Source organism: Sphaerodactylus townsendi, linkage group LG03, assembly GCF_021028975.2.
Source record: "Sphaerodactylus townsendi isolate TG3544 linkage group LG03, MPM_Stown_v2.3, whole genome shotgun sequence".
NCBI lineage: Eukaryota > Metazoa > Chordata > Lepidosauria > Squamata > Sphaerodactylidae > Sphaerodactylus > Sphaerodactylus townsendi.
Window position 1 is genome coordinate 54,111,900 of NC_059427.1, and position 22,361 is coordinate 54,134,260.

At 40.7% G+C, this 22,361-nt stretch overlaps 1 protein-coding gene across 7 annotated transcripts in view; it reads left to right on the forward strand.

Annotated features, from left to right (window-relative positions):
* DNAH12 (dynein axonemal heavy chain 12) overlaps positions 1 to 21,347 on the forward strand; it is a 134,979-nt gene extending 113,632 nt beyond the window's left edge. For all 7 annotated transcript variants that reach the window (XM_048490126.1, XM_048490128.1, XM_048490127.1 and 4 more), the window contains 12 exons: positions 181 to 331; positions 1,585 to 1,838; positions 4,431 to 4,571; positions 5,159 to 5,296; positions 7,283 to 7,516; positions 11,197 to 11,385; positions 12,867 to 12,970; positions 13,746 to 13,950; positions 14,923 to 15,060; positions 17,787 to 17,878; positions 18,603 to 18,670; positions 20,517 to 21,347. In XM_048490126.1, the coding sequence (XP_048346083.1) occupies positions 181 to 331; positions 1,585 to 1,838; positions 4,431 to 4,571; positions 5,159 to 5,296; positions 7,283 to 7,516; positions 11,197 to 11,385; positions 12,867 to 12,970; positions 13,746 to 13,950; positions 14,923 to 15,060; positions 17,787 to 17,878; positions 18,603 to 18,670; positions 20,517 to 20,707 (1,905 nt within the window). In that variant the 3' untranslated portion in view covers positions 20,708 to 21,347. The remainder of the gene's footprint in view (positions 1 to 180; positions 332 to 1,584; positions 1,839 to 4,430; positions 4,572 to 5,158; positions 5,297 to 7,282; positions 7,517 to 11,196; positions 11,386 to 12,866; positions 12,971 to 13,745; positions 13,951 to 14,922; positions 15,061 to 17,786; positions 17,879 to 18,602; positions 18,671 to 20,516) is intronic.
* Positions 21,348 to 22,361: the final 1,014 nt, after the last annotated feature.

Here is a 22,361-nt window from a genome sequence, read left to right on the forward strand (position 1 = left end):
CCTGAAATGAATAAAAATGCTGCAGATCTAGAGTGTAACTCTAATAAAGACTGCAACCACTGACTTCAAACATTTAGTAATAGGTACCAAAGTATTTACTGTTGTTGTAGTCTGTAATATGTGACATGAACTAGATTTACAACCAAACCCTATCCTATGTGTAAATGTATTTTTAAATAGATTGCACCAGCTATAAACAGCTTTGTGACTGATAAACTGGGGAAAAAATTTGTTGAGCCGCCACCATTTGATCTTACAAAAAGCTACTTGGATTCAAATTCTACAATTCCTCTGATCTTTGTGCTGTCTCCTGGAGCAGATCCCATGGCTAGTAAGTTCTGATAAGTCTCAACAAAGATAGTGAGGATTGGCATGTGTGAGAACAAAATAAAACATTTATTTTTAAAAATGAAGGGTTCCATTATAACATGTCTAGAGTTTCTGAAGTATGCACCTATATCTGAATGAAGCCTGACCCGAATAATCCAAAACAACCTCTTTGCAGAAGAAGATATAAAAGTGCTTTTTAATCAGTTGTGACTACACTACGGGGGAAAACTAAACCTCTGAGATGTTTACATCTTTTGTTGTTTTTCCAGCTGCGTAACATTTGGCAAGATCTTTAACTAAGCAATAATTGACTTTTAATTTATGCCCACAGAAAGGTTACAGAGATCCTAAGAAAGGGCTGAATTTTGTAAGTAAATGTGAGAGCAGGAGGAAAGTTAATGTGGTAATAGGGCTGCACAGTTGTTCCAGATGTTATAAGCGAAACTGACATGTTATAAGCACAATTTGTATTACTAGTTTGTATAATTTATCCTGCCTTGTCAAATCTTGGAAGCTAAGCAGGGTTGACCTTGGTTAGTATTTGGATGGGAGACCATAAAGGAATCCCAAGGGTGCACCACAGAGCCAGGGAACGGCAATGACAAACCATCATCAGCTGACATGGGGTTTCAAGGCATGAGATGGTGGTTTGTCATAACAAGAATAATATTGCTATGATAGTAAGAATAATAAGTATTTGAAAATTGGGAACTTTATATAGCACTTTTTAAACTTCAAGAAAAATGGGCAAGATGCTAAATCCTTTGAGGTATCATTCTGCATTCAGGTATTGCTGGATGGAGAGGCAGATTTTCTGTCAGGACAATTTCTGATCTCCTGGACAAAGTCTAACACAAATAATGGTTTCCGTGGGATTGTGGGGATCATTCTCCATATTTGTTTACACACAGAATTGATGCTACTCTGAACATTACAAAAGTCATACACCAAGTAACTTTTCAGCAAGAATGAATGCATTACACATCTACACATTGTACCATAAGATGGTCCTGCACATGTGTATGCCATTACAACATATCACAGCATATTAAGCACCCTTATTAAGCAACATACAAAGTAAATAATTTGTCTCTTCAAAATAAGTGTAGAAAGTTACTGAATCCAATTGGTAATTCGGCTGCAAAAATCAATGAAAAGGAGCTGATTTCCAAATATTTCTAGGTTTCTGCTTTGAATTTTAAAATTAGCTTTCTCAAGCTAGCAAATAATGACATTTTGCATCTCTTATACCAGGTCTCCTGAAATTTGCAAATGACAAAAATATGACCGGAAACAAGTTTCAGTCCATCTCTCTGGGACAAGGTCAAGGACCAATAGCGGCAAAAATGATTAGACAAGGACTGGAGGAAGGAACCTGGGTTTGTTTACAAAATTGCCATCTTGCTGTCTCCTGGATGCCAATGCTAGAGAAAATTTGTGAGGACTTTAGCAGTGACACTTGCCACCCAATATTCAGGCTCTGGCTAACTAGTTACCCATCACCAAAGGTAATGATAATTCCACAGATACTTCCAAGGTAAAAATAGTTGTACTCTATAGCATTTTGTATTAAAAAAATTATTTATAGTTAGCCTTTCTCACTGAGACTCAAAGTAGATTACTCTGTGTAAGTCAATGCAGTAATTCGAACGTGACATCTAATAGGGAGTATAATAGGATTAGTCTAAAACATAACATCAGTATTGGATATGATATGTTAATCAGTTCAAAAAATGATAATACATAAGTATAAAAGCAAAGCAGTGAATGCTGGATAATGCATATAGCAAGCAGATAATACAAGCTCTATACATTGATATAGTTCCTCTTCCTTGTGTAAAAGCATCTTCCACAGATACTTTGCTTCATAAAAAAGGTCCTCCTGAGCAATTCTGTTCTACATTGTTTGCATAATGACAGAAATGTGGGAACCTTCCAGTCTGCCTCGGGCAGGCCATTGAACAAGGTGGGGGCCACAATGCATTTTTATAAGGCAACACCCACAGAAGGCCCTGCTCAGGTGCTTGAAGCTGTTTGGTGGCTCATAGCAGGAGCAATGGTTTTGCAGCTATGAAGGTCCAAGGTCATGAAGGGCTTTGTATGTGTTAGCCCAGGGGTAGGGAACCTGCGGCTCTCCAGATGTTCAGGAACTACAATTCCCATCAGCCCCTGCCAGCATGGCCAATTGGCCATGCTGCCAGGGGCTGATGGGAATTGTAGTTCCTGAACATCTGGAGAGCCGCAGGTTCCCTACCCCTGTGTTAGCCAATACCTTGAACTGAACCTGGTAATTGATGGACCGCCAGTGGAGTGTCTGCAGAATGGATGTAATGTGCACGTTCTGCCTGAGTCCTTACAATAGCCCAGCCACAGCATTCTGTATCTATCTAAATAATCATAAATAAATACAGTCTGTATACTGAATTAGACTCTTGGCCTGTCGGGATCAGTATGGTCTGCTCACACTGACAGTGACTCTTCGGGGGCTCAGGTAGATGCCTTTCATATCACCTATTACCTTGTCCTTTTTCTGGAGATGCTGGAACCTGAGACCTTTTGCATGCCAAGCAGATGCTCTATCATCTAGTGCCCCTCCCCTCTTTAACAAGTTAAACCAACCTGAAGGACATTCCGTGATACTTAATTCTTCCTCTGTATGTCTCAACAGTATAGAACCATGGTGGCGAACCTTTGGCACTCCAGTTGTTATGGACTACAATTCCCACCAATTGGCCATGCTGGCAGGGGCTGGTGGGAATTGTAGTCCATAACATCTGGAGCGCCAAAGGTTCGCCACCACTGGTATAGAAATATCAGGTACGGTAATCATACATCTTTACCTGTCAATATAGCTGATTCTCAACTTGCTCCCATCTATGGATACTTCAGTCTGAAAATTGGGGCTGGGGACAGACAAGTCTTTATACAAACCTGAGAAAAACCTCAGGGTTGCAGGAAAAACTGATAGCTAAAAAATAAATGAATTGGAAATTAATGGTAGCAGGAACACCTGTAGCTGTAAGGAAAAAATGGCAGTGGGATGAAAGGAGAAGTAGGCACAGATAAAGGTAGGTTGACTGGTCGGTGGGAAGGAATCTGGAAATGGGAAAGGTATGGGGGTTTTCATGGAAGGGAAAGAGGAAATAGTGGGGGGCAAGAAAATGAAATGCCCCCTGCAAGTTTTTGTTTGAATATATTTTCCAGTTTTTCACTTCATCCTACATTGAATGACTCCTGCCATTGGGAGATGTGTAGGCCAGGCCAGCTTGTTTTAGACAAGGACAGTTATGTTTAGGTTAGGCTTCCAGGTTCCCTCTGGCCACCAGTGGGGGATGGGAAGCTACAGTTGCTAGATCCAGGTTGGGAATCTTCTGGAGATTTGGGGAAGGACTTGGGGAGGACAGGGATCTCATTGGGGTACAATGCCATAAAATTCACCCTCCAACACAGCCGTTTTCTCCAGGGGAACTGATCTCAGTAGTTGGGAGATAAGCCAGTAATTCCAGGAAATCCCCAGGTCCCACTTAGAGTTTGGCACTCCTCGTTCAGATGTGCTAGGCTAGGGAGTTTGTCATCGCTTGGCAATCTTGCTCTATGAGAGTACTTGTTTGTTCTGTATTTTTTTTACCTATCTTTTTAAAATTTAATGTGTTAAGTTTTTCAAACCTTACTGGATAGTCCTGCCAGATCTCCCATTATAGCTGCAGTGGGGGGTCTCCTGGCAAATCTTGATCTTATCAACAACCAGCAGGAGAAAGTGGCAGTAAATTTGGGACGTGCTCTGAATTAACTTTTGGCAAAACCTGGAAATGAAATCATGACATGGGACCCATTTTAGGATTTTTACAAATGTTATGACATCATTTTGGTTTTTACCTGAAGTGACTTCAGTTCCCTGGCATAAAAACAGTGCATGAGTTCCCCCACCCACCCCGCAAAAAATGCTAGACAGAGAAGAGAGGTACCTTTTGCAGAGTGACAACAACATTCTGCATTCTGTCCTATAAATAAAAATAATGTAAACTACTTTGTTGTACAAATGGTCAGTAGGAATGAGAACCTTCTAATGTGGGAACTGTTTCCCATTTTTTTTTGTCTAGTTTCCAGTAACCATCCTACAAAATGGGGTAAAGATGACAAACGAGCCTCCTACAGGTCTTCGGTTAAACTTGCTTCAGTCTTACATGTCTGATCCTCTTTCTGATCCTAACTTCTTTGTTGGCTGCCCTGGGAAAGAGTTGGTAATTGTCTCTCAACAAATTTTAACGTGGTGATGCATTAGTGCTAGAAATGGTTTTGATTGACAAAGATTCTAATCTAAGATGTGATCTTAAATTACAGTTTGGTATTTCACATGGATATAAAAATGTATTGTGTAGTCTGACTCTTTGAAGTAAGCAATATATTTCATGCGTGTGCAATTCTAAAATCAGACACATGTTTGTCCCCCGAAACATTTTGTCTATGGAAAAACAGTGTTGGAGAGGCAGGGGCACCTTTTTCCCCAGTCTGAGTCAAATCAGCCCCTCCCCCCACAATGGGTAAAAGTGATGTTCCTTACAGCTACTATGTGTCTTCAGGGAAAGCAAGTCACTTCTGGTGAACCAAGATCCAATTTGTTGAAAATTTATTGTGTAATGTGGCCAGTTAGGGTTGCCAGCTTCAGATTTGGAAATTCCTCAAGATTTGGAGGCGGTGCTTGGGGAGTGGGGAGGTAAAAGATAGAATGTACCCAATAATGTAAAGACTGATATGCTTGCTTCAGCTCAGTCTGTATCTTCCTGTTTATATTTTGGCTAACTAATTATTTGCTTTTTTTTTACTGAAGAGATGGGAGAAGCTGCTGTTTGGAGTTTGCTTTTTCCATGCTCTTGTTCAAGAGAGGAAGAAATTTGGGCCTCTTGGATGGAATATTCCATATGGATTTAATGAATCAGATTTGCGTATCAGTTTAAGACAACTGCAGGTAAAATTATATATCACTGTTTCTATAACAAACCTCAGAATGTGGTAGAAGGTCATAAACTATAAGCTCAGTTTCCTGAATTGGTGCACGATCATAACATTTCATAGGACTGTGTGTTACGATTCAAGTGCCGGTACAAATTCTCATTGGGTTCTCTTGCACCAGAACTGAGACCTGACTCCACTTTTGTTGGGTAGACAGACAGACAGACAGACAGACAGACAGACAGACAGACAGACAGACAGACAGACAGACAGACAGAGTAGAACAAGAGACAGATTCTCAGTTGCTTTTTATATGTGAGTTTACTAACAATAAAGGGAGGGTTACATGGAGATAAAATAAGAAATCCTTTCTGTCCTGTTACACATCTACATTACTGTATGTTTGGTTACATCTTGGTACTTATCTGCTGTCTTGTTCTCATGGTGGTGCTGGTGATGGTGTGCAAACAAACTTTGTAACTTCATATGTACATTCTCACTAACACGTAGCACTATCTGACTGAGCAATAGCTAATCAGTAGACCAGGTCGTAAACAGTGACTTCAGCAACTTGGTTACATACAAACAGTTAACACTTTTATGACTGAGTTGTGACAGACACTTGTAAAATCCCAACAACTTTCAGTATTGGTTTGGCAAGTGCTGTTTGATGCTTATAATATTGGTGATGCCTTGTAGTCTCTATGTAGCACAGCTGTGATATGTAAAAAACTTACAGTGGCTTGTGGGGGCAGTTACAGTGGTCCCTTGTGAGGGATCTTAAGAACTGTCAGAGCAGCACCAACACTCCTGTTAGCTGGAACAGTTCCTGTGCTTTATATTTTGGCTTGGTAATAGTCTGTAAGTACACTTTACATACTTGGGCTATCACATGAACTGCAACTGTGAGCTACAGTTTTGAGTCTGCTCTTTAGCATCAAGGTAGCCAACATAGTATATATTTATCTTTAAACTTCTACAGTATTAAAGTTATTGAAATATTTATAATCTTTTTAAAAGAAATGTCAGATTGTAATTCTTTTGCATGATGGGTTATGTAGGTTAGATCCAGTGGAAAATTTCCACTAACTGAAGGAGAAGGCAGGAGACCTCTAATTTTTCCAACATGCTGTCTCCTAGAAACAGCATTTGGTGGCGGGATAATGCTGACTGCAGCAGTAGGGACAATGCAGAACAGTTTCAGTCCACAGAGATGCTGCATCTTTAATGTTAATCAGTAAATCAACTAAATCAGTTGGATCATATGATTTTGTTTTTGGCAACTGCCTTTGAATACTCATCAAATGATTAGCTAACATCCCTGTACAAAGCGGGGGGATCTGGTAGTGGTGTGTGACCATGCCAGCAGATTTGCACTCCCTGGGGCACTTGCCCTAGAGGATGGGCGATTCCTCTGGCACTTGGCACTGAAAGCAACCCCAGCACCCCTGCTGCCACCAGCATAGCAGGGGGCAGACCAGGGATGTGTATGGGGAAGAGCCAACATTAGTCAGCTTCCTCCCAGCCTATCCCTGCCTTACACCAGCAGCCAGGGCTTCCAACTTAAGCCACTAACAAGATGGTGTAAGTCTGTTGTGCCCAATGGGGGCTTCTCGGTGGCAGGAGGCTTTCTAACTTTGCAAACCTCAACATTCTGCCAGGAAGCCTCTATGGGAATGCTGGGGCAGTGCAGTTGGAGCCTTTGACCTTTGAATGGGGCTGCCCATGAACTAAATAGTTACTTGAAATTAAATGAAATCGAGAATCTGAATTCAGCACAATCCTCAAAACACATACATAAACTTGATAAAATATAGGACATGCTCTGCTGGGGTGTAGCAGGGACTTCAAAGTAAAATGGTATTAGTGAAGTTAATATTAGAAGAAAAGAGCCAATTTTTTAATTATTCACATTTAATACCATAACTTGTTTACTGTTGCAGCATCAAGACGTCATGTGATTTCAAGTCTTTTACATCTACTCTTTCATTTTCTGTTTCAGTTGTTCATAAATGAATATGAACACGTCCCATTTGAAGCAATATCTTATCTTACGGGGGAATGTAACTATGGAGGAAGAGTGACAGATGACTGGGATAGGCGGCTACTACTGACTATGCTTGCTGACTTTTACAACTCATATATAATTGAAGATCCTCATTACAAGTTTTCTCCTAGTGGCAACTACTATGCTCCACCAAGGGGTAGCTATGATGACTACATTGAGTTTATTAAGGTATCAACTTGCATCATTTTTTAAAAGAACATGCTGGAGATAACAGGAAATAAAGATAGGCTGATCAGATTTTTGTGTAAACATTTCTTTATTAATGTTTTTTTAAAAAATAACTAGCCACATAGGGGTTTTAAAGTTCTAAATAAAATATATTGTAAACATATTTCAATCTTAGCAAATAGAAAGCTGCTCCCAAGCTTGATACTGTTAAGAGCAATGCTCCATGTTGATTCTGTACATATATTTAGTTTAAATGTTTGATTTCATCCATAAGGAAACAATGTCAAAAGGAGTCAATTCTACTATATACGTCTTACAGTCTATATATACGTCTTGCAGTCTAATGCTATGTATGTTTGATAGGAAGTGGGTCTCACTGTTTTCATTGGGGGCTATTCCCACATAGGTTTGCTCAAAAACACACCCTTAGCCACATAATTGTTTTGGCTGTTTATGCATCAGGCTTTTCCTACTTCATCTATGTAGTCTTTATGCAACCCCACATTAGGCGCAGGTCAGCTGCAGAATGATATCTTGCAGTTTTCCAGAAGATTCTAATTAGGAGTGCTCCCCCTCCCCTCAGGAATGGAGTCCATACAATTCTCTTCGCTGCCTGAAAGGGCCGCTTTGGGATTCCCTCATGGCCACAGTCACTTCCACTCTCCTATTCATCTCCCAACCCTTGGGATCATTGTTGGGTGAGAGGGGCCGCCAGATAGAGAGGTATTCACCATCAGAAGTGCAACGCATGGTCGAAGCTGTCCTGAATGTGGCTGAACATTCTGCATCAGCTTTGTCAGCAACAGCTATGGGAGCACCTGCTGAATGGCATTTGAATGTGCATGAAAGTCTGCACCAGGACTGGTGTCTGCCATCTCCCCAATTTCGTTCACCTGAGAAGACCCATCAAGAGGCCGTCATTCAGTTTATTTGGAGGTGATCTCTGCTCAACACTGAGTGTACCACTGTCACTTCCTTGCTGCACCATTCCAGATCCCCTCATAGGCATGCCTGTTTCCCGACACCAGAGGTTTCTCACTATCATTTACCTGCAGCTTGATGGCAAGATTCTTTTCGTACAGAGTGTTGTCTCTCTCCAACATTGTTGGTCGGTGAGCACTCTGACGACATGATTGAAATTTCTTTCTTGCCTTTGGGCCATTTCCATTCTTGTGAGCACATCTCGGATCAGTGCTGATTATCATTGAGAAGGAACTATAGCTGTTGTTGGCAATCTCATTTTAAAGATTCCTATGCTAGCAACAGGAAGGTCTATAGCATTAAGCAGTGGCGAAGCCACCAGGGGAAGGGGGGTGCGTGACGCACCGGGCGCACCATTTCTAGTCACATGGGGGGTGGAAAAATCCCTCCTCCCCTACCCCCCATGGCCCCCTCCACGGCGCACCACCCCACTTACTTTTAGGAATGGAGCAGGCTGGAAGCCACCAGGCCCAGGCAACGCAGGCAGGCTTCTGGCCTTCTTCTCCAGCCTGCTCCTTTCCCAAAAGTAAGTGGGGTGGGGTGGGGTGCCACGGGGGGCGCCACAGGGGGCGCAAAAGCCAGAGTGTGCACCGGGCGCACTCTGGTCTAGCTACGCCTCTAGCACTAGGTCCCCCTCAACTTTGAAATACTGTCCTCGTTGCTCCATCCATGTGGAGGAACTCTTCCTTCCTTCATATTTATCCTATGAAGACCACAACTCAATGGCAGATTCTGATTATCATTCAGTGCCTAATGTGGTTCTGAGGGATGCCTAAACCATCTCACCTCTAAGGGATGCCTAAATCATCTCACAATAGATGGTTCACTGAACTATTGGTTTGGATCGCCGATGCCGAACCTGGATTATGGGGCTGTGGAAGTGTAACCTCAGCTTGTGGGTTCTGTGGGGCAGTACTTGGAAGGAGTTGCAAAGAACCAAATTTAAACAAAACAGTTTACTTTACTTAACAAATAACACTTTTAAAACATTTAACATTTACACTTTGCAGTCCTGTTAAGTTTGCATTTTCAAGTCCTTATTTACAGTCTACTGATATTGCCAAGTCCAATTCTTCTTTGCTGGTGGTTGGTTTTGAAGACTTCTGAGGCTTGGTGAATGGGCTTCAAGATGATGAAGGTTCCCAGAAAACTCTCACCATTTACATACACAAAAACCCTGAAACAATAAATTCTAACATTTACAATATAGCAAAAAAATAAACTCCCTTCCCACTAGTTCCCCACAACATTGCAGTTACCTTAAACAAGGTGTTAAGGGCTTAATAAAATCAATCAAGGTCCCAGCCTGGTAGTCTCGCTTCCTCCAACCTCATGAGTTCTGCAGCATTCTACTTCATTTCAGACTCCACCCCTTTCTGGGTCATCCCATTCTGACACAGGGGTTACAGAAGCATCTGAGGATGATACTTTACTTGACGTTTTAAATACTAAGGAGGTATCTCCCATTTGTTTACCCATCATTAAGGGGTTGTTGAAACTAGCCGTTGATAATTGGTCCAGACAGTGTACAGCACCCTCAGCCACTAGAAAATTAGAACATACATACCAGGTTAAGCCTGATAACTGTGCTTTTCTTTTTCACCATCCACATGCTCAATCTATTATTACTGACTCCCTGCCCAGTAGATACCGAGCTGGCAATCACTCTTCTCCAATAGACTGAGAAGGGCATAAGTTAGACTCTATGAGAAGAAAACAATACTCCCTGTCTGCATTAGGGTTCTGCATAGCAAACTACTTAGGTATCATGAGCAGATACCAATCTTTCTTTGGGACTGGATGTTCCCTTACTTTGATTCCTTACTAGAGGATCAGAAGAAATTGTCTAGGAATATTCAAACTGAATGATTTAGATTGGGCAGGCAACTACTTTCAGCCTCTAAGCATGTAAACGACACATGCATGAAGAGCATGGGGGCTCTATAGCCCTGAAGAAACTTTCATGACTCAGATCGCCAGCCTTACCAAACGACACTCATCTTAGAATTCAGGATATGCCCTTTGAAGGCACATCCCTGTTCAGTGACAGACTGATACGGTGTTGCACCACCTGAAAAAGAATAAGGCCGCTGACCACTCTTTGGGCAATACACCATACAGTAATCCGACTTACAAGCAAAGGTATTTCCCATTGGTCATGGGACCATCAAGCAGGAAAATTGCACAGACTTTGTTCCCAAGGGGAAGGGGAACACTCCTAATTAGATTATTCTGGAAGCTTGCAAGATATCGTTCCATGACTGGCCTGCACTTCAGCAGTCCCAAATGTATGTCTGCACAGAGTACCGCTGGATAAACAACACTTTTCTTCCGGATGGTCAATCTGCTATATCTCACATTTTATATGCTTCACAGATCACAAGACCTTTTGGCAATTAGACTCTATAGCCACCCCAAAAAACACATCAAAATTGAAGGAGTTGAGCCAGATAAAAAAGATAGAGATGGGTGTCATAAAAATTGACATCCTCTGTTCTAAATTATTTAGCACCTGGGAAGTTAGCTGTTTCCCCATTTTCATTCTCCCACCAGATTCAAACAGAAGCAGGCAATTGCCTCAACAAATGCCTGCCACATGTATGTATGATGGCACCAACTTTAGTTAAGCTTATTAGAAGTATTAGTATCTGTCCAGCCTTTTTTGACCCACTTTATGAAGTTGATTTGTTTTGTTTCAGAATCTCCCTTTTAGTCAACAGCCAGAGGTATTTGGATTGCATGAAAATGTAGATATCTCAAAGGATCTCCAGCAAACAAAAATCCTTTTTGAATCTCTGCTACTAACACAAGGAGGGAGTACACAAGGCGGGTCCTCGGGTGGTGGAGACAGCACCTTGTATGAAATGGCAGATGACATCCTCAGCAAGGTAATAAACCAGACAAACTATTTATTATATGAAAACACCAGAAATCTTTTCGTGTTAAATTGGTTCCATTTTGTATTGTTTCATACTTCCAGAGGTAGTCACATTGTCGTAGCTTCGCAGACATACCCCAAAAACAAAACAAAAAAGGAAAAATGACACGTGCGCTGGATCACTAGGCAAAACAAACTTTATTCATTTACTTTTTACACGGAAATCACGTGCAGATTAGCTGCAAGCAGAGCAAACCTCTGTGGGAAACATTCATGGAGAATCTGCTGCAACACACAAAATGGCAGGTGCAACTCTGAAATTGACCAGAGCTCCATCAGCCAGCAGGCAAGAAAAAAGAACCGTTTTGGCTGGCTACGCTTATGTTCTGCACATTACGGGAACACAAAATGTCAGAACAGATCTTTTTAAAACGTCTACAGCAGGGGTCTGCAACCTGCGGCTCTCCAGATGTTCATGGACTACAAATCCCATCAGCTCCTGCTGGCAGGGGCTGATGGGAATTGTAGTTCATGAACATCTGGAGAGCCGCGGGTTGCAGACCCCTGGTCTACAGGATATTTTATTTGCCATGGGGAAAAGACCATTGAATCCTTTATTGCCATGTTTGTGTATATATGACGCAATGTGGGACAAACGTGACAAGAGACAAATCAAACCTGATACATCAGAACAGGTTTGATGGTTTGTCATTTTGACAGCAAGCTGTATGCTACAGATAAGTAAACTTACTTCTAGAGCCATGGTGGCGAACCTTTGGCACTCCAGATGTTATGGACTACAATTCCCATCAGCCCCTGCCAGCATGGCCAATTGTAGGGGCTGATGGGAATTGTAGTCCATAACATCTGGAGTGCCAAAGGTTCGCCACCACTGTTCTAGAGAGACCCTCTTGTTTGTTATTTCAAGCGGCAATTCCAAAGAGGACCACTGTTCTTTACCATTTCTGTCCAAAAATAGTCAGAGATTACAGGAAACATTCTTCTTTGATAAACTATTAACTAATTCTAGAAGTAGAGCTCTGTTCAGATACGGGCCCTGGAGAAAGGTGCAGGTTCACCAGCTATTCTTAGGAGAAAACAACTGTATCCAACATATCTTTATTTAAATATTATGTTATCATGTCCTCCTGTTCACCTAAATGTTCCCATTTGAAACGTTTAATTTTAGAAATTAACAGTTAATATTGGGTTTTATCCTGTAATTTTGTCAGTGGAATGGATTGATGGCCACAGATCTTCCCCACTTTCTCCTCTGTTCAGCAGTTGCTTCCTGTGCTGAATGATTTTTGTGTTTTGTAGAGTTTACAAGATGCCAAATGGGTGACCATTTGATAGTTCCCCGGGCTTTCATCATAGGTTTTCATAATTGTTCATTCAGCTCAGTTTGCTTTTAATATTAACTTTGAATTATTATAAATTAAAGTTTGATTTACATTGTCAAAATGAAAACAAATATGTCAATCTTCTTAGCTTCCAAAAGATTTTGACATTGAAGCTGCACTACTTAAATATCCAGTAAGATATGAAGAGAGTATGAACACTGTGCTGGTACAAGAGATGGAGCGCTTTAACAAGTAGGGGCATTTTTAAAAAATTTGTTGATGATAATGATGTATTGTTGATCATGTTCATTCGGAAACACATTAAGCTCGTATGGATTTTATATTGTGATGAGCCATTTGTACTGTTGGCAGAAACTAAACTGGATTAGAGTAAGAGGTAGTAGTCTCCACTCTACCAGTCATGATAATTAACAGACTGAGGGAAAGGGGAAAAGTGCTGTTAAAAACAAAAGAACAAGTGACCCAAGAACACCAAGAACAATATCTTTCCAAAGTTTAGCATTAAAGATAAACATAGAAGAACAGGATTCATAGCATTCTTCTCACACTGGAGGATAGTAAATAGCAACCGGTTGCCAAAGATTCACATTCTTAAAGTAGGAATGAGGAAATGAAGAGAAAAAATTTAATCAGCCTATTTTATATCACAGAATGTATAACTGGAAATATCTACTGGTAGATAAATGTTAGGGCTGATGTAGACATAATGGGCAACCTGTATGCAGGGGGTAATTGTGGATATGAGGGTAAAGTATTGCATGACAGTATTTAAAATAGTATTTAAAATACTATTCATCTTGCAGAAATAAGTCACACAACTATATAGCCATCTTAACATTATTTTCTGAGATTAGCAGATAATCAGCGCAATCCCTAACAGGTTTGCACTCTCCTAAGCCTGTTGAAATCAAAACAGGTGTAACTGCTTAGAATTGCACCAAATGTGCTGCAGATTACCGTACTTAAAACTTGTTTTGCTGATCTCTGCTTTCTTCTTCATATTTAGTTTGATACGAACCATACGTACAACTTTGACAAATTTGAAGAAAGCCATTAGAGGACTGGTTGTGATGGATTCGGAGCTGGAGGCACTTAGTGCCAGTCTTCTTGTTGGAAAAGTTGCAGAGAACTGGGCTAAGCGTTCATACCCAAGTCTGAAACCACTGGGGAGTTATATCCTAGATTTCCTAGCTAGGCTGAATTTTTTACAGGTAATGCGACAAAGATTATGTTATAAATTATTCTAATTAATAAATTACATTCATATATTTGGAAATGTATCATGAACAGGCCCATTATGCATGGAACACTTACCTTGGGCCTCTTAGCTGTGCAGTGGGGCCTCCTTGCGTTTCTCTATTTCCATGCGACGAGCCAACCCACAGCCTGCAGTGCAGCTTTTCTGCCGGAAAAGACCTCTAGATCTCCCTGTTCCCTTAACTTCACCCATCAACAGCCTTAGCGGCACAGATCTCATTACACTCAGGAATCTCAACCCAGAGCTGATATTCTCTCCCATTCCGTCCCCTCCCCTCCCCTCCCCTCCATTCACACATACACTCTCACTGCCACAAGAGAAGAGAAGAGAAGAGAAGAGAAGAGAAGAGAAGAGAAGAGAAGAGAAGAGAAGAGAAGAGAAGAGAAGAGAAGAGAGAGGCTTGTTTTTAAAAGTCCTCCCAATCATCCGAGAGTGCAGAAGCAGAGTGGGGGAGCTGGAGTGGAGCCAAATAGATGCCCTTCTTGTACTGTTCCTTGCAAAAGTTCCTTGCAAAAGCAAAAGCCCTTATTATATTGAGAGATTGATCTCTCCTTATGAGCACTTTGAGAAGCAGGAAAGAGCCAGCAGCATGGCGGAGAGGGGGCAAGGGAGAAGGTGTGCAAAGCGGCACGAGGGAGTAGGTGGAGGGACGATGTCTGGGGCAAAGCTGTGCTCACTGGCAAATCTGCCCACTCTGTCAGCAAAGTAAATTAGAAGTTGTTCTGAAAGTGGTCTCGCTTGCTGGGGAGAGAATGGAAAGTGAAAGTGGGGCTCAAGGAAAGAGGCCCATACAAGAAATGTTGCTGAGATGGGTATTTGCCTGCATCAAGTGGCAAGCACATTGTGCATAATCTGATATTATTTTGCAAAATATGATTATCTAAAGCTAGTATATTAAAATATATTTTTCTATTCTTCTTCCAAGGATTGGTATGACTCTGGAAAGCCCTGTGTGTTTTGGCTGTCAGGATTCTTTTTTACACAAGCATTTTTAACTGGAGCCATGCAGAATTATGCCCGGAAATATACCATCCCTATTGATCTACTGGGATATCAATTTGAGGTATCATTAGGTTCAAATCAAATCCTTTTATTGCGTTGATTCAGAGACATAGCAAATAACAAATTCAATTTGTTTATCATTAAACAAAGTTGTGAATGGACACTGATTTACCAGCAGAATCATAGTGTTGGAAGATACCCCAAGGGCCATCAAGTCCAACCCCCTGCCATGCAGGAACACAATCAAAGCACTCCTGTCAGATGGCCATCAAGCCTCTCTTTGAAAACATCCAAAAAAGACCACACTCCAAGGTAGTGAATTCCACTGTCGAACAGCCCTTGCTGTCAGGATTTTTTTCCTGATGTTTAGGTGGAATCTCTTTTCCTTCACTTTGAAACCATTACTCCTGGTCCTAGTCTCTGGAGCAGCAAAAAACAAGCTCCTTCACCAACATGACATCCCTTCAAGTATCTAAACATGGCTATCACGTCACCTCTTAACCTTCTCTTCACCAAACTAAACATACTCAACTCTTCAAGTGTCTCCTCGTGGGGCATGGATTCCAGACCTTTTACGATTTTGGTTGCCCTCCAATGGATGCTTATTTTCCTAGATAGGCTTTTGTGTCTACACCAGTTTGTTATCATAAGACATACTGCTTTAACAAATGAAGTGAGTTTGACTCTTGAAAGCTTATATCCCCAAAATCTTGTTGGTCTTAAAAGTTCTACTGGATTCTAATCTTCTATTGCAGATCAACATGATTATTCTCTAAAACTGCTTTAGCAAAGTATTTGAATTAGAGTGTCCATATGTGTCTACCTGTATAGATTGTGTATGTGTGGTGAGGGAAGGCCCAACAGATTAACAACTTTGGGAGTGGGGGTTCACCCAGGACTACAGTATATGTTTCTGCAAATTCAAGGTAAACCCCAGGTTTGAAAAAAAGTATGCTAAGTAAAAGAGATTATTGGGGATTAATTCCCACCTCTTATAAATAACAGCATAAAAAGCCTGTGTGGAGTAGTGGTCAAGGTGTCAGACTAGGTTATGGGGAACCCTGGTTCACATTCCGACTCTGCCATGGAAACTTGTTAGGTGACACTGGGCCAGTCACACACTTTCAGCCTTGAGCCTAACAAATATTTGGATGGGAGACCTCCAAGGAATTCCTGGGGCATGACGTGGAGGAAGGCAATGGCCAAGAACCTCTAAGCATCTCTTTCCTTGAAAACCTTCCAGGGTCACCATAAATTAGCTATCACAAAGAATAAATAAAAATACCCTACTAAATCAGAGCAGTGGTTCCCAGGTCATATAGCCCAAGATCTTTCCCTGATGTTTCTTCCTAAACCTGGTATTTAGAGGTTTACTGTTTCTAGGTGTGGAGGTTCTTTGTAATCATCATGGGTAGTAGCAATGTATGTGCATGTGTAGGTATCATTCTTTTAAAAAGGGTAACCTTTGAATTCCCAGCAATCCAAGATGCTGCATGGAAATGTGAACAAGTGGGAGAACAGGCATTCAGCCAGAGGAGGGAGCACTAGACAAGTGACCTGAGGGAGGGGAACTGGGCAGTTGGGCAGATGAGGGGAGGCGGCCATGGGATGTGGAAGATAGAAATTTGGCTAAGTGGACGGCAGGGGAATGAACTATTGAGATTTGAGAACAGGGGAATCCGAGTCACTACAAGATGGGAGGGAGTGGGGTCTAGCTTTGTGAGGGGCAAGGATTTTCCAGTCCCATAAGTCCCCAGGGGTCACTTCTGTGCATGTGTACATGCAAACCTGTAATCATTGTCCCTGTTGTACTGAACCTTCATATCAGTCAGTATCTCCACATGGAGGATAGAAGCCATTTCTGAAGATGTTGCCACATAGGAGAAATATTGTCCAGTTCAGATTGCCACAAGATACAACCATTTTTCAGTAGTGATTTGCATAGGTGCAATAGTTGAATAACATTCTAATACACTGAAACATAGGGATGGGCAACAGTCAGATATTGCTTTCTCCAACATAGTGAGAGGAAGGCTGCTCAGCTCCCCCCTTATGCACCTTTCTCATAAGGTTGCTCAGTGCAATTTTCCTTTCACATATCTATCTGGATTGTGGATCAGACTAGCTCATATTGCAGTAAAATTTGTTAGTATGTAAGGTGCCACTGGACATTTGTTTTATTTTGCTCCACATAGTGAGATTTCTCAAATGTGAATTTGCCCCCTTTGCAGAGAAGGGTGCCACAGAGAAGATAATTAACTCATGCTCGTTAAACCTAAAGCCATTATTTTGAACAGAGTCTGTGGATTTAAATGAATCTTACTTCGGTCTAATCATTCTGTCTTGGGAGGGTAATTTGTGATAGTCTGCTGGTTCTGTTAGAGTTCAGTGCATAGAAAAGAATCCTCCATCTTGTGCCCTGGTCTGGAGATACAATCATGCCATAACAAACATTGTGCTTGTTGTCAGATCTGATAGCACCAGTCACCTGTTTGAAGATAAGAGTGTTTGAATCCAGGCTTGTGATTCCTGGTGATCAATGCTGTCGAATCTGACAACAGGTGATCAATGTCGAATCTGACGAACAGGTGATCAATGCTGTCGAATCTGACAACACTAACCATCTGTTCAATAGCATTACCTCATATTTGTGATGGACAAGTTAAAGTATTAAGCAAAACTACTTTGAGAAAAGGCTAATTATTTCTGTTTGATTCAAGATGGGGCAAGTTAAAGTATTAAGCAAAACTACTTTGAGAAAAGGCTAATTATTTCTGTTTGATTCAGGTTATTCCTAAGGATACTGCAGATGCTTCTCCAACAGATGGTGTTTTTGTCAATGGACTATTTTTAGATGGCGCTCGCTGGGACAGAAAAAAGTCAGTAATTCAGCAAATGCATTCATTATTGGCATCTATTCATACACTTCCCCATGTTTCTTGCATACCAATAAACAACTTGTAGCATTTTGACACCTTTTTAGTACAGAAATCATCTCTCTTACAGCAACAATCCTGTGTCATTTTCTCTAACAAAAATGAAAAATAATTAGAAATATTACACATTATTGATCAAAATGGCTTGTGTAAATATAATGTACCGGTATGTTCATTTTCTTTATAGGCAAATCCACACATGAAATATGGAAAATTGGGCAACCTTCTTTAACCACTGTAGAATTCACATATTATACAAATATCACTTTTTGAAAAAAAAAACCTGATCTTTAATCTAATTCCATCTGGAGCAACCAACCAGAGTCCTATTAATTTGAATGGATGAATGATTCCCTTACTCTTTTGCCTGTGCAGATTGACATCCCCCAGGTGCATGCAGGAGGTGCCACAGCACATTAGAGCAGACAAAACGCTGTACTAGGACAGTAGCTTTAATGTTAGATGAAAGTTCAGATTGATGCCTCCAGAACAAGTAGTTTCCAGTTGGGACAATAACATCTGCTTTTATCTTAACCATTTCCTTTCTTCACATTTTTTTTCTTTTCAATCCACTCATTTCTTCATTCTTCATGTTTTCATGTATTATCATACGCAGGAATCTGTGCTATTATTATGAGCTCATTTTTACGTTTCTTTCTTTAATCAGAGGACTTTTATGTGAGCAACATCCTAAAATACTGTTCGACATGATGCCAATTATCTGGATAAAACCAAGTAAGTATATCTGGATCTTTGGCAAATGTTTTGCTGCAAATGTTTATCTCATCATCTCTCACAAGAAGATCCTATTAATTTTAAATTGTATTTTAAATTTGATTTGCTTTCTTTCAGCTCTTTTCCAAATCACTTTTCAGAAATTACTTAAGCCATAGAGGTCTAATTGATTTTAATTTTATTATTTGACATAGACTGAAATACATAAGGACTTGCTTCTAGTGTGTCCTAAACCAATTGGTATGCAAATATCAAGCAAAATTATTTTCCATCAGCTTATCTCTTAAATTTTAGTTCCTTTTTACTGTTTAGAAGGTGAACTTTGGAAATTATGTGTTGCAGCACATAAATAAAAGCATTTGCATTAACTCCAATCAAGAAGTTCCTAAAATAGAAATATTTTTCATTTACCAATTCTTGAAAATGAATGGTTTTTGTTTTCCTTTTTTAGTCAGTCTTTCCTGTATGATAAAAACACCTTAATCAAGAATAGTCCGTTATAATTCAAGTACATTCAAGTACATTTCTAGATGCATGAAATAATGAAGAACAGAGAATGATGTGCTTATCTAAGCCATAAACATGGCACATAAATATGAACGTTTAGATTAGCTCCAATCAAGAAGCTCCTTATACATGCACAAGCTTAGATGTGTGCTTGAGCTTCCATATGATCAAAGGCACTACTTATGTTTCAATATCAGAAGCAAAATAGATGAGCAGGATCTCTGCTGGCTGTTTTTGCGCCTTCTCCCTCTTGACCTATCTAGCCCTCTTCTTTTCTCACTGTTGCCTTGTCTTACTTGGCTTTCATCATGCAGACCCTGCAGTCCCTCAGCCTTTTCCAGAGTCAGATGTATCCCTGCTCTTGTTGCATCACTGGAAAAGCTATTGCTAGACTATGTCATTTTAAGACAACAAATGAAGAAGGGAATGCTTTTTCAGTTATCTCATATACTTGTGTATAAGTCTACTTTTCCAGCACATTTTTGTGCTGAAAAAGCCGCTGCTCAACTTATGCGCGAGTGAGGGTCCCACTTAATTCTTGTGTAGCGTTCCCACTCTCCCATATTCACTCTCTCCTGCCTTCCTCTTTGCCTTCTCCCTTTCAGCCGCTTTCTCTGCCTCTGCTTTGCTCTCCTCTGCCCTTTTCTCTGCCTCCCCCCTTTCAGCCGCTTTCTCTGCCTCTGCCTTCTTGTCGGCAGTGACCGGCCCCTGGCTCTCAGTGGGTGACAGCCAGTCGACCTGGGTGAGCTGGACAAGCTGCGGGATGGAGAGGTTGTGGCAGAGACCTTGGGATTGATGAGATGGTGGTCAGGGGCAGAGACCCCCAAATAGCTCCCGACTGTATCTATTTTTATTTTTGAAATTTACCAATAGCTGCTGCATTTCCCACCCTAGACTTATACTCAAGTCAATAAGTTTTCCCAGTTTTTTGTGGTAAAATTAGGTGCCTCGACTTATACTTCGGGTCAACTTATACATGAGTATATACCGTAATAAGAAACTTTCTCCATCGTCAAAGCCAAACTACAGTCTTTTTCCTGACATGCTAAATTTTTGCATAATTTGGGAGGGGGACGCGCTCCCATATGCAGTCTGAAATAATAAGCCTGGCAGTAGATGCCTCATGTGGTGGTGGTGGTGGTGTGACTGCCGCTGCTAGGTTTTGTGTATGGACATATGTCCTGTCCTCACCAATTCAGTGTGATTTGTATATGTAAATAAAATTAATCATGAGATTTCTGTGGTGTCTCCTAAATTAAAACATATCTAAGTTAGAATTACAGTTATTTAAATCATGTTTTTTACAACATAATATATTTTATGTTCCTGTCTTTTGAAGGAAAAAAAACAGACATAAAGAAGACAAATGCCTATGTCTGCCCACTCTACAAGACAAGCGAGCGTAAAGGAGTTCTTTCGACAACAGGACATTCCACTAACTTTGTCATTGCATTAATGCTAGAAACCAATCAACCCGTCCAGCACTGGATTAAGCGAGGCGTTGCTCTACTGTGCCAACTGGACGACTAATTCTACTGCATTCAGAATCATTTCTGACAAGAATGACTGTATATGTATTCTTTCCCTAAGTAAGGAACTTTGAGACAGACCTGTCTTGATAGATTTAGGCTGTTAAATTGTTCTGACTTCTGAAATGTAACATTTGACTGCAAATAATTAAATGTAATTGTTATTTCTGTGTAAAATATATCCTTCTATTTTGCTTCTTATGTAATAATAGTGTAAAATGTTAGTGTACAGTATGACTTACTGAATATATTATCATTCTGAAGTTGCTGAAGGACAGCATTTGTGCTCCTCATACGTATGTCGTTTCACTTGTCTCAATTCTAGAACTTGTACACAGCTTATATGTTAGTTAATCTTCATAGATGACATAGTAACCAACTGCATTGCTTGGAGAACTATCGGGAAGAAACAGATGTGAGTTATGGGAAGCATGGGCCCAATCCAACTAAAATTTTAAACCCATTAATTTCAATAGGGAAGATTATGCATGAAGCTACATTTCTCTGACAGACATCAGTGGTGCTCAAAAGTTCTTAAATGGTTGTAAAATTTTAAACCCATTAATTTCAATAGGGAAGATTATGCATGAAGCTACATTTCTCTGACAGATATCAGTGGTGCTTAAAAGTTCTTAAATGGTTGAGTCTTTTTGTGTGAGTTCTGTTCCACAAAAATAATAATCTCTGGCCACAATTCACTTTTCTTCTGAATGTGGGACACACAGAGCAGGTCTTTTGACGCAAATCTAGCTACTGGGCAGGCTCATTGGAGAGCACGTAGACTTTTGTATATTCTAGTGCTAGCCCTTTAAGAGCTTAAGCTCAGTCATAGAAAGGTCCAAGATCATACTTTTTTTGTCCTACAAAAAGGTGACCAGAGCAGAATTTGAAAACCAAGTGGGAAAATAGATCAAAACAGGCCCAGATAATCTGCCTCTTAAAATGATATGCAGAGCTGCATGGCAATCTTCAATGCTAGTATTGGCACCCCCACCCACCCCTGTCACAGGAGGCCTTCTGACAACAATCCTCATTGCTGCTCCAAGCAAAAGTGGGAGAATTAAAAACACACACTGGCATCATGTGCACTATAACATCATTTCCAGGGAATACTGGACATGACAATGGGTAGCTCTAGAAATTGCTGAAAGCTCTGTCATTTTACCATAGAGTTTCTGACAATTCCTAAAGCTAATACTAAAAAATCTGAGGCCAGCCAAGCTAGCCAGATTCATTTATGGGTTTCCGCATAAGTGATTCAATATCATGTGCCCCTTCCCATGTCAGTTGGCAGCCCTATTCCAGGTGAACAGTGGCCTGGTCGTTATAGAGTATAGGTACTTGATAGCATATTTATGTTTGTTCCAGTGCAGTGGTGTCAAATGCTGAAGCCTGCTTTCATGTTGTTGTATCCTGATGGTCCACATACCTTATCACAAACTGGGCCCAGGAACATCAAAATAGATGTGGCAGGATCAGTGCAAGGCATTACATAAAAAGACTAGAAACACTGAGTACATGAGGCAATAGGAAGAAGGAAATTAGCATCAATGCCACATAGTCTGGAAATGGAGAGAGCACATCAGTGCTACTTATCCACAAGAACACTATCCACAGCCAGCAACTGTTCATCTGTGAGTCAAGGAGAAACTTTG